This window comes from Protopterus annectens, chromosome 11.part0 (assembly GCF_019279795.1).
Source record: "Protopterus annectens isolate FY-2018-M chromosome 11.part0, PAN1.0, whole genome shotgun sequence".
In the NCBI taxonomy this organism is placed as follows: domain Eukaryota; kingdom Metazoa; phylum Chordata; order Ceratodontiformes; family Protopteridae; genus Protopterus; species Protopterus annectens.
Window position 1 is genome coordinate 220,992,245 of NC_056745.1, and position 12,522 is coordinate 221,004,766.

The following is a 12,522-nucleotide window of genomic DNA, read 5'->3' on the forward strand; positions in this document are numbered from 1 at the left end:
GGTGAGGAGTGTTAAGAAATTCCTTATTATTGTTCGTCATTAGTAAACCCACTAAGAAACAAAAGCATTTTAAGGCAAGACTTTTATTGTTCAAAATAGATTGGCAACCTGATTGAGAATTGATTGTTGTTGATTGATTGTGAAGTCTAATCTAATCTAACTAACATGGCAGAACTAAAGATGTTATCAGAACAAAATAGAGATTAGTGTCTCATGATACCTTCTGAAAATTACTTCCAGCTCTAATTGATATTCTTAACTGACAGTAGAAATATGCAATCATCATTCAGAAACCACTGATACTTGCTACATATCAGCATATTGTCATACTCTGTACAGTAACTTTCCTTTACTCACCCACCCTATCAGGCATTTTTGCTTGCTTGTTGAATCTGTTGTTTTATCTACTGCACACAGTTGAAGCTTCATTTTTGTATTGTGTTTTCTGGTTTAACTACAATATTTTTTTCACTGCATAGCAAAAATATGATCAATAAGTAATGAACACTTAGAAATGCGCACAAAACTTAAGCCTTAAGTAAAAATATTAAAATTCAAAAGTACTTAAAACATTGCGAAAATATTTTCGAGGAGGAAATTTGTTTCTGCACCCCCTAATATTGGGGCAGGACTGTTCCTGCCACATCTTACCACCCTTGCTACTTACATAACTCGAGCTGTTTTGTGATCACTCCAAGAAGAATCTTTCTACGTTTTTAACTCATTAGGGAAATCAATGCAAGGAGATGTGCTGCCCCCCACCACCACCACCACCACCACCTCCAATAGACCAGTGGCTATGCGGACATGCAGAGTTACGTGCAGCAAGTAACAGGCACCCAACAGTCTGTTAAGTGTAATAATGCTACTCAGAAGTGTAGCTAAGGTGGGGCAAAGGGGCAGTGAATAGCAGTACTGCAGAACTGCCATTTATTTTCATACTGGCATTCTGTCATTTTTTATAGCAAAGAAGAAATGTATTTCGTTACTCTAAAAACAAATAAATTTGCTATCAGGACTGAAGCTCTTGTTTCAGTGATTCATGTGTGGTGTAAATTGCTGCTTTTTTAAAAGTAGAAAAGCCATTTTTTTTCTCCTCAGCTCATTGTTGAGGGGGGCATACTGGCACTCCTTTGTAGACAGATGAGAGATGGAATGCTAGCTCAGGGAAGGGACCTTTTTTTCTGCTCAACTTAGAGGACTGCACAAACAGGACCTAACTTGCTTCAGAGGTTAGGAGAACTAGCAAGAAATGGAGGAATCACCTTTTATTTTGTTCCTCAACTTGAAGACCACCAGTTTGAAGAATGACACCAGGCCACTAGATGAGCCAGCGATGACTCTGGTGTTACTAAATGAAATGTGGTCACCAGAGTTTAAAGTATTAAAAATACATTTACTTGAGAAACCATGTATATCACTGCTTTTAGTTTCCCAGTTAAAGCATGTTTTAGCATGTTTAAATTGCTTTTCCAAAGTACTTCTATGGGCTGATGAGTCAGCCCTAACCCAGAAGTGAAAAATTTAACACCTTATCAGCAGCAGTGCTGGAGCAGTAAATGGGTTAAAGTAATTATTCCTGCACATTTGCATGCCAGCAGAATACCTTCTCCCCATTTTGCTGATTGTCTCGACCATGAAACCATCCACTGTGACTTTTCTTTCTTATTATTGCTCTCCTTGTAGTCTCTTGCCTTTTCTAAAAATGCACCATACTTGAACAGGTATCATCACTGTAATGTATTCATCTGATTGCCCATTTGTACATTTTTTTATCTGTTTTTTGTTCCTGTTTATTTACATGATACTTGTGCAGCTTTATCTGTATCCTGCTTATTGTAGCTCTCTGATGAGCCAGACTCTCCACTTCATTTTCTCTGCTAAAACAACCTTAAAGAGCTTCTTGTTTTAGAGTCACTTACCAAAACACAGGGACCACTAATTTCAAGGCATGAGATGTCCTGTCAGATGTTATTATGGAAGTTCCCCTCAGTTGGATCACAGACCAGCCAGCATGTCTGCTTCATTGGCACAGTTCCTGTTTTTCAATACAACCCCATTTACAGGCTGCTTGATGCTCCCTTTAGGTTCATAGGTAGGTACTAGGCTATCTGCCCGAAGGCATTTATAAGCCTAGCTGGAATGTGTTGGCTTTCGCCGCCCCCATAGATTAGTTCCCTGTGCCTCTGTCCAGCAGAGACACCAAAGTAATCCCCGGGGAAAACTTTCTGTTTTCCATCCACTCATCAAGGTTTCTCTTGAGTGTTAGCGAGAAGCTCTACCTAATGTAGATTGGAATCTTGTTCCAAAACATGTGAAGTCTCTGGGACAGGAATCTATCCCTCCGGCACGTCCTATTTATTGTTGTAGTGAGGTTTAGATCCCTAGAGCATGTGGCTCTAGGGGATATGGTTTTCTTTAGGTGGAAAATGTCCATCAATTCTGGGTTGGACATGGCCTTGTATGTCAGGTAGAGATCACCTCTGAGTAGGCGGTATGCAACCAAGTACAGCTGAAGTTTCTTCAGTTGAGCTGCATAGGGCATTCGTTTGAGGCCAATAATCCTCTTAGTGAGGTACATCTGTGGTCTTTCCAGCTGTTGCAGGTGTCTTGTAAGGTACTTCCTAAATGGGACATTGTACTCTATGATGGGTCTGATGAGTAGAGGGGCACAATGACCACTTTTGATCTGGATACGAACCCTTTTGTGATTAGGTGGGCCACATAGAAGGATTTTCTAACCACTTTGGCAATGAGATTATCAAAGGAGAGATTATTATGCTAAATCTAAGAATCACCTGCATATTATGTTTGTTGCACCTGAGAGGTTTACAGTGACATATAGAACATCATCACTTACAAGCAATAATACACCTTCAACATCCAGTTTTAATATTTATATATGTTAGAAGCCCTTTTGTTTAAACACTGATACTTTTCCTCATAATAATTGGTTTAATTAAGAAAACATTGCAAAAACATCCTGAATGGGTTACATTCTCTGCCTCCATGGTTGTATATCATAAATATTTGATTATCAGTGGATAGGAAAGCAAGATACCATTTTCTGTATCAAAGTTATGGTTTGACATGTGGTGACTCTTTCTCAGTCTCATTAGGCTTAGCTTTGTAGGTTCTTACTAAGCTTATGGCCAAGTAGACCATCAAGAAGTTCAGCCATATCACCCAGTATTGCTGGGAGACTAACAGTGTTCCCCATTAAGCAGATTTTTTCTACATATCCTAGGTAAAAGTTTGTTATCACCCATCCATTCATCCAGACCAGTTTTAAAGTTAGCTAAGGAAGTACTCTGCAATGTCAGGGCACCTCTTCTAGAAAGAGGGAATGGATTGAGTTAGTTATGTATCAAATCCCCTGGCATGGTAGTAAAAGGTCTGAGTCTCTAGAGTTTGTGTTTGTTTTATATCTGGTTTTATTTAGGTGAAGAAGGTGCAATAAAAATTATTTCTTTTTAGCAGAAGAGTACTGCATAAAGTACAGTTGTGAAAGTAAACTTACCATAACAGTAGATGTTCAAATATAACCTCAGCTATGTGGTTATATCCTGCCAAGAATAAAACAGGCAGCCATCTTCCAAAGCTTCAGGGTGCTTTCCATGTGGGCAAACTGTCGGGCAACTCAAGCTGAGCTGACTAAAAGACAAGTTTGGGAGCCATGTCCTTTAGAGCTTTCCTGACAGCAGAGAGAGAGGGAGGCTGACCCTGAGAGGGCAATGCTATGAAAAACAACAAAAAAAAAGAAAAGAAATAAAGCAACCACACCCTGACATAAACAAGGCACCAAAAAACAAGGGGTTGGATTAGCTACTGCAGCAGTGATCCTTTGAGCATCTACTGTTATGGTAAGTTTACTTTCACATCATATTCATCTCTGCTGCAACAGCCGTAACTTTATGGGTAGATTACCCTAGTTAACTACATTTGGGAGGTGGAAGGAGAAGAGTCCAGGAGCCCCTGGAGAATGGTCCTTGCAAAGCCTAATCTAGACTAGGAGAGGGAATCGAGCATATAGTGATTTTTAAAAGAAGGATTAGTTCTCAAAGAAGCCATGTTCCTGTGGAAAGGAGATAGGGTTGGCTCACCATAAGAGCTTACAACTCAGATACATTTCTTGCAGAGGTCAGAGCAATCAATGAAAAATGTTTTCCATGTTAAGAACTTCAGGTCAACCAGGTTAGTTAGTTCAAATGGAGCACGTGTTAGCCCCTCCTTGAGATCTTAATTTTAAGTTGGAGAAGCTATCAGTTTTTTTGGATGCCTGTTATACAAAACTCCTTCCAAAAAACTTTTTTGACATGAAAATGCATTGAAAGAGGAGGACCCCTGGTCAGACATGCTGAAATGGTGGCTAAATGAACCTTGATAGAAGAGTAAGAAAGACCATAGGATAGTAAACTCACACAAATATTGTAAAACCAGATAACAACTAGCCCTGAATGGCTGCCAGTTATGTTATTAGCACCAACTAGAAAACCTTTTCCATTTGCTAGCATGTGATTTTCTAGCAGCAGGCTTTCTTGTCTCCATTAGTACCTGCTGGACATCCTCAGTAAACAGGTACCTAAAGGGAATTAAAACCTTATTATTCAGGCAGTCAGTTGAAGCTGATTGGTGTTGAGGCATATCTAACACCCCTGTTCTTGTGTGAGTAGATCCAGTCTGTGAGGAAGCTTGTGGTGATCTTCTCTGGCTATTTCCAAAAGGGAGAACCATGGTTGCCTGGCCCAAAAGGGAGTCACCACAATGATCTTAAGGGATTCCTTCTGACTCTTCAAAAGTACCGTGAATATTAGTGAAAGGGGTAGAAAACCATGCGCAGGAACATTCTTGTCCAGGGAAAAGAAAAGGCATCTGTCTTCCAGGCTTTCTTCCATGGAGTCCTGGAGCAGAATCTTGCCAGCTGATTGCTCAGAGAAGAGGGAAAAAAGTCTACTTGAGGAACTCCCCATAGATGGGTCAAATCTTTGAAGACCTTCTAATCTAGTTTCCATTCATGAGGGTCTGCCTTGCTCCTGCTCAACTTATCTGCCACAGTTTTACTCTGACAGTATGTAGGATGCCTGTTGACTGAGACTGTGCTGGGAAGCTATATCCCAAGCTAACATGGATAATTTGTAAGGGGGTATGATCAGGTTCTCCCTTGATTGTTATTGTACCAAATGAATGTGGTACATTTTCTGCAACAACCTGAAGAGGTCCCAGGGACCAAAGATGATTCAGAGAGTTGAGTGCCTTGATCAGGGCAAGCATTTCTTTTATATTTATGTCTTTGCTGTCCCACACCCCCTGCAGTTTTATACCTGCTGAAACTGTTCCTCAAGCAAAGTCCAAAACAATGTGAGGACTGACTGGAACAGGGAAGGAGAAGAGGAAACTTGGATTTAGGGATCTGTTACTGTCTCCACAAAGTGATTTCTGTTCTGACAACCCCCAGCACTGGGATCTGAAAAGACAAGGAGTGTTGGTGCGTTGACCAAAGGGACTTCAGATACCACTGTATATTTCTCATGAACAGTCTCGACATCCAAAATCCTGAGATTTTCCCATCCAGTAAACAAAGTCTGAGTGAAAAACCCTAGAAAAAGATGTAGATATAGATGCATTTTTTCCTGTGGAAGAAAAGGTGTCTGAATTGTGGTATCTAGCTAGCATCCCAGAAAACACAGTCCTCTGAGTAGGAGTCCAGAAAGACTTTTGAATGTTCTCTTGGAATCTCGGCTTTTGTAAGAGATCTCTCACCCAAGAGAAAGAGATTCCCTGACAGTTTGAAAAAGGCTCTGCAAAATAAGCAAGTCATCTAAATATGGAAAATATGGATACCTTATAGCCTACAGTGAGCTAGACAGTTTGTGGACACTCTTGGTGTGGTGGATAATCTAAAGGGTAAGGCAGAGAACTTGTACCTTAGAGTTTGGATTATTACCATATGAAATGCTTAAGTAGCTGACCAGCTCTGTTAATTCCGTCATGTTGCCTTCAGCTTTATTCATTTATGGCTACCACTGATGAAAACAACCTTCCTTTTATGCTGGCATGTTGTGCTTCTGATAAAATAATTCACAGGTCTCTGTGGTCTGTTGACTCCAACCAAGTGTTGCAGCTGCCCCACTCTGTGCATTTATTTCATCTTCTTCCTTGACCAACATGGCAGATACTTCTGGCAATGTGTTTCAGGACTGAACCACCATCTGTGAAGTAGTGCTTGCTTATGTCAGCTTTGAATTATCTCCTTTACAGCTGCTACCTGTGTTCTCTTCCACTCCGCTTCCCTTGGTACTTCTCCACCAGCTGTTTCCCTTCAATTTGCCCCTGACATTGCCATCTTCAAGTCATATACTCTGTTTTTGTCTTTCATTTATTATATGTTTACAGAATGAAGTATGTCCTTCTCACCTGGACCATCCAGTTAACCATGGCCTTGCTTGAGTCTTGATGACTGAAACTGTTAAATTTGTAGTAATCATTCTGCTTGCAGTTAATAACTATAAGTTATATTATGTACAAAATGCAAAACATTAGAAAAGCATAAACTTATCTTTCTATCATTGCCAAACTTGTGCATAGTGCCTGTTTTCATGATTTGAGTGACATGCTATAGCTATAATTTTGAATATATTTATATGTAACACGTATACATAGAGTTTAGCATGCTGGGCATGGGCAAACATTGATTAACATAAGCTGGTGTCCATGGAGACAAATATTTCTGAAGCACTGATAGACCCTGGGCTCGATAACTTTCTTTTTTTGTCCTCCATAGGAAGCCCTGGAAACTTGCCAGACTCGTATCGCAAAGCTTGAACTCCAGCAACAACAGCAGCAGGTGGTCCAACTGGAAAATGCCAACGCCAAAGTGCTTCTGGGGAAATGCATCAACATCTTGTTGGCACTTGTGACTGTTATCCTTGTTTGTGTTTCTACAATAGCTAAGTTCACAGCACCAATGATGAAGACCAGATTTCATGTGATCTGTACTTTCTTTGCAGTTACTCTTTTTGCTATATTTTGTAAGAACTGGGATCACATTTGGCTTGCTCTGGAAAAACTGTTCATTCCAACCTGAATGAAAACTTTAAAAAGTGTCTGCAAAAGTACACGATCTCAACAAGAAATTCAATGACTGAATCTTTGGCAGTAGCACCAAAGCGAAATGCAACAGAAAAACAGGCCCACCAGTTTTCAAATGCATAAAATGTAGACTGTCTGTTGAATTCTATTACATTTTGTGCCCTTCTGTAGTACATTCATCTAAAGAAATCTGTTAAAATGGAGTAACTTTTTTCCTGCTATTAGCAGTTTCTTAAGTTTACTTGGGCTGGGCCTAAAATTAGTCAATATCGATCAGTGCACAACCCTGGTAAGCTAATATAAATAAATTATCAAGATGATGACGCAAAAGAGGTACAAACCAGCTGTCAGCCTTGGTTATTGCATATTCATTTGTGGATGCACTTCCACTGCATTTGGATTAATTTTAAGAAAAACATCCCGTCTGGGGAAGGTGGTCTTGAGTAATATTTGTCTGGGGTAACAATTAGCAAGTAGAGTAGTTAAAGCACATTTTAATGCAATTTCACTGCCAGACTCAGTTCTGTAGTGCGATAGAATTTTTGTAATGGATCATTCTGCCTCAGGTTACAGAAGGATGTTCTGAAAGTCACATATCCTCCCAAGCCTAAACTTAGCTACCCAGAAGATGTCTCATGTACTGTAATATATATATACTGGTTACATAGTAGGAGTGTTGCTTAGAAGGTAAAGTGGCCAAAAATTCTCCTTAAAGATCAGAAAGCATGTGCAATGTTTTTATTAACCAAGTTATGTAAAAAAAACTTTTTTTATTGAACATATTTTTATAATAGTAAACATAAATGTCTCATAAAGTATATTCCTGGGAGGCTAGCCACCTGACTGGCAATGTGTTTCCAGGTTACTTTCAATTCAAGACTGTGAATTATATTCTTGTGTAGGATGCAGGTCATTCCAGTTGTGGGTGTGAACATTACTGAGATATATATTATGACCACATTCTGTGATTTGGGGTAAAATGTATATGTATATTAAATGACTGGACATTTAATTTTGTGAACTAATGCCTAAACTATCACTCTGGCTTAAAAATGTGCAACAGAACAAACCGTGTTTATATACTGATTGACATTTTTTTTGCTGTAGTGTTTTTTTGTTTGTTTTGTTTTTTTTAGTTTGTGCCATTTGGATAGAGATGCTGTTTATGTGCCCATTGTCTTACAACTGGAATCTTTTTAAAAAAAACTGACCATGACAAAGATGTTATTTTATCAGCCACACAGTGCAGAAAGATAAACACAGGTCAAATAGTGTTTCCATATCTGAGTCTCCTTTGCATGTGCCTAGCAGTAGAGTTTGAGTCTGTCTGGAGCTTGCATGGTTTGATGGTATGGGATGACAAGAGGTAGCAACAGGAATCCAGTGCTCTCTTCCTACTGAGCTTCAGTTCTGCGAAAAAAAATTGTATCAAATCTGTTCCTAACATATAATTAATACATATGTTTACAGGAGCTCAACAAACAACACTATCAGTTAAGTATTCCTTAGATGGCTTGTTCAGTACAAATGTGTTTGAATAGTGGGAGGGGCCAAAGCTTGGAACATTTCTTAATCATATAAAAACTGAACAGTTACAAATGAAGTTGCAGAATCCACTCTTGCACATATGTTTCTGTCTCAGTTTAAAGTCATTTTCTTTCATTTTCATTTCAATCTGCAGATATTTTTTTTCTGTAAACGCAGTCAGTTACATTAATAAATAAAAGTGTGCAGCTTTGCTGGAAAGTGTGTCTTGCAAGTTCAGTCACCCTCAATATAAATATTTCTTTATATCTGTGACGTGTTGCTGGATGTCATTAGAAGAACCCATGGCTATGACAATCTGTGTAAGAATAGTTTGTTTATATTATTTTCTGGTGACCTGATAAAGTCCATTAGGACTGTACTGCTGTTTTTATGGGTGACTCTGAACTCTGCTTCTGTGACTTTGAGTTGCACAATAAGCTGTGAAAATCCATTTCAGGTGTGTACCTTGCTGCTTACTCATGGTGTATATTCGGCTTGAGTTGTCTAAACAAGTTATTTAGGTAGTTAAGACTGTTATATTTAGAGCTGTGCTGTTTCCATTTCTGTAAGGTGGGTATGTGGGCTTGGCTTACTGATACACAAGTACCAAACGTATCACATTGCAAAAGCACAGTTGTCATGACACTAAGCAGATAATGCCACCTAAGTGATAATGTAAACTAGGCACAGTGCGTCTTAGGTAATGCTTTTTGTGTATTCAGCTTGGTGTATTTAATGTTTCATGTATGTGTTGTTTAGTCATAGGTAGTTCTGTATTAATTAAATGTCTGACAGACACAGCTACTGGCGCATGTGCACTGCAGAGATGCTATAAACATCCCTGGTAATTAAATGTATTTATACCATGAATTTAAATCAACAGTTAGAATGGATAACAATGTGTTCCAGGGGGAGTAAATCCAGTAATAACTTCCTAGAAAAAAAAATGTAAAATGACATTAAAAGAGCCATTAGAGTGAGAGACACACACACACACACCACTACATATTAGGATACAAAACTAAAACACCAGTTAAGTAACAAAACCTTGAATTAAATAATACTTCCAACAAGAGAAACATAAGTGCCTTCTTCTTTTGGCTTTTTCCAGGTTAGGGGTCGCCACAGCGGATCTCCTGTCCGCCTCATGATTGGCAGTGGAGTTTTATAGTGTTGAGTTGCCAGCCCGGTGCCCAGCCTTCCACAGAAGGCACACACATGCACACATTCACACCTAGGGCCAATTTAGAGTGTCCAATCCACCTACAGCATGTCTTTGGGATGTGGGAGGAAACAGGAGCACCCGGAGGAAACCCACACGACCACAGGGGGGACATGCAGACTCCGCACAGAAGGCACCCCAGCCGAGAATTGAACCGGAGAACCTCTTGCTGTGAGGTGGCAACGCTATCCACTGCACCATCGTTGTGACCCAGATCAGCCAACACTCTTTCTGTAATATTGAAGACTGAATGCAATGCTATAAGTTCTAGAATTGCCATCTTGGACCATGACATGTTCTGTTTTACTACACAATTACACAATGCTTGCACAGTTATGTTGCATGAGCCATCAGTGACACTGTGAAGTTGTTCTTTCCAGAAAGCTGCATATAAAATATAAAACAACAGCATATCCCATGTGGAAGTTTTAGCAAACCATTCTAGATAACCTTATGAAAGACTACAAAGTTCAGAATTCTGTCAACTTTGTTATCACACCCTCAGTGAGCTGGTTTGGGTGATAACAGTGGCATTGCTTTTGTGGTGGGTATGAGCAGGTTCATTTTCAAATGCACATAAACTATGCAGACATGAGAGGAATGGGACTGTCATACTGTGGAGAGGAAACTATGTTCTGCTTCTGCAACATAATCAGTATTTTATGTTTAGGTGTTTTTGAGTTTTAGATATTTTGTCGAGTCTATGCTGTTTAGATCAGTTCTGGTGTGTGTGTGTGTGTGTGTGTGTGTGTGTGTGTGTGTGTGTGTGTGTGTGTGTGTGTGTGTGTTTGTATGAATCAAGTGCTCAAAACTATTAAACGTTTGAACACAAAGAGACTGAAACAATAAAACTACAAAACATTAAAAAAAACCATATAAATCATCTCTGAAATCACACTGCAATGGGGACAGCGTAAATTTGAACTCTCCACTGTACCATGATCTCGCACATGAGAAGATCAGCAATTTGTGATCTTTTCAAATTCAACTTTTGACAGTGGTCAACATTTCATGGTAAATAGAGATATATATCAATCTGTATATATATATATATATATATATATATATATATATATATATGTGTGTGTGTGTGTGTGTGTGTGTGTGTGTGTGTATATATAGAGATATATATATATATATATATATATATATATATATATATATATATATATAGCTAGATAGATAGATGTGGGTCCCCTGCAGTTAATAAAATGTGCATTTGTCTGATAAGTTACAGGATGATTTGCCAAACATTTGAATTGCCAAATGTCTGTATTGCCAAGTGTCTGTTTTGTTGAAGGAGATAAGTGGAGTTGCAGAATGGGTGTGTGTGTGTTTGTCTCTTTTTGGATTAGGGTTAGACTTGGTGTTAGATAAGGAAATAAATGTGGCATGTGTGAAAGTGTTTGCGATGCAGGGTCAGAGTATGGGTCGGGTAAGGGGATATATTTAGTGGGGGGGGTCTGTGTATGTATGTTTATAAGCAATCTGTATCAGAGCTGTCTTTTGTAGCAGTAGTGCTATGTAAAGGATTTTTAAGAAGTAAGGTGCAGGGTTAGGATTAGTGTCATGGGCATTACTAAGGTGGGTGGTGGACTTCTCAGCCATATTTAAAAAAATTTCTTAAGCACTGCTTTGGATTGGAAGATTTTTATTAATTTAACAAAGTCAGTTACAATAATCCTAAGAGTTCCCAAATGTAAGTTGTTTAACTTTGTAAATGCCCAATATGTATATTTTTTAAGAGCTTTTGTTTTTCCCAAGCTGACTTCATCTATTCTGTCACTTTTCAAATGCAGTAAGGCACATATGTCCCATGGGTAAAATTCTAGATTACAAAGCTTAATGCAAAAGGAAAATATTCAGAAACTAATCAGAAGCTTCAGTGCAGTTTACACATGCAAAAGAAAAAAAAACTGGGGGAATTTTCAGTCTGGTAGCAAGTAATGTAGTTTAAAAAAGAAACGGGAGTTTCTGAGTTTCAGTTTCTGGCAGCTAACACGGAGGACTAAGGCTATGAGCTGCCTCATTTAATGGAGACTGAGGTTTAATTCCCACAGCCACCATTTTCATATTCTTAGTATCTGCCTAGGACCCTGTAAATGAAATAAATATGTTAAACTTAAATTGTGAAAAAATGTAATTATTTACATTTATCTCTTATAAATTGTGAAACATAATCAGACTTAAAAGACATTAATTACTTTATGCTCATTTACATAATCAAATTTATGTTTCATGACAATCAGGAAAAGATGACAAGTCACAAACATTAAGTCTTTAAAAACTTACTCCAGTATTACTAGCTTACAAAACTTAAAATGTCCACAAAGATGTGTATGACAAAGAATTGTTAAAACTCAAATGTTTGTACTTCAAATAATTTGTCTTGAGCACAGCATTGAAATCAGCAAATAACATTGTAGCCTTGAAAATGGCATGCATTTAATTCAACTTGCCATTTAAACTTCTTAAAATCTAAGAGGTTCAAAGTACTCTCCACTGATATTAAATGTAACATGATGTAAAATATTAAAGTAAAACTTGGTTTATACACTCTACAGAGTCCTTGTGCAATGCATCATTCATGTTTCTGTCTTAATGGCATACTGTTGTTCACATATTTGTGTGCAAAATCTTTATATTGTTTTCCCAACACAGAAAGCTTCATACTTGGAATAGGC

The 12,522-nt window shown here is 38.4% G+C and overlaps 1 protein-coding gene across 1 annotated transcript in view; it reads left to right on the forward strand.

The window, feature by feature from the left end:
• Nucleotides 1–9,774, forward strand: part of TMCC3 (transmembrane and coiled-coil domain family 3) — a 185,357-nt gene extending 175,583 nt beyond the window's left edge. Inside the window, exon 4 of the mRNA XM_044087643.1 lies at nt 6,782–9,774. Within this exon, the coding sequence (XP_043943578.1) occupies nt 6,782–7,084 (303 nt within the window). The 3' untranslated portion in view covers nt 7,085–9,774. The remainder of the gene's footprint in view (nt 1–6,781) is intronic.
• The last annotated feature ends 2,748 nt before the right edge of the window (nt 9,775–12,522 follow it).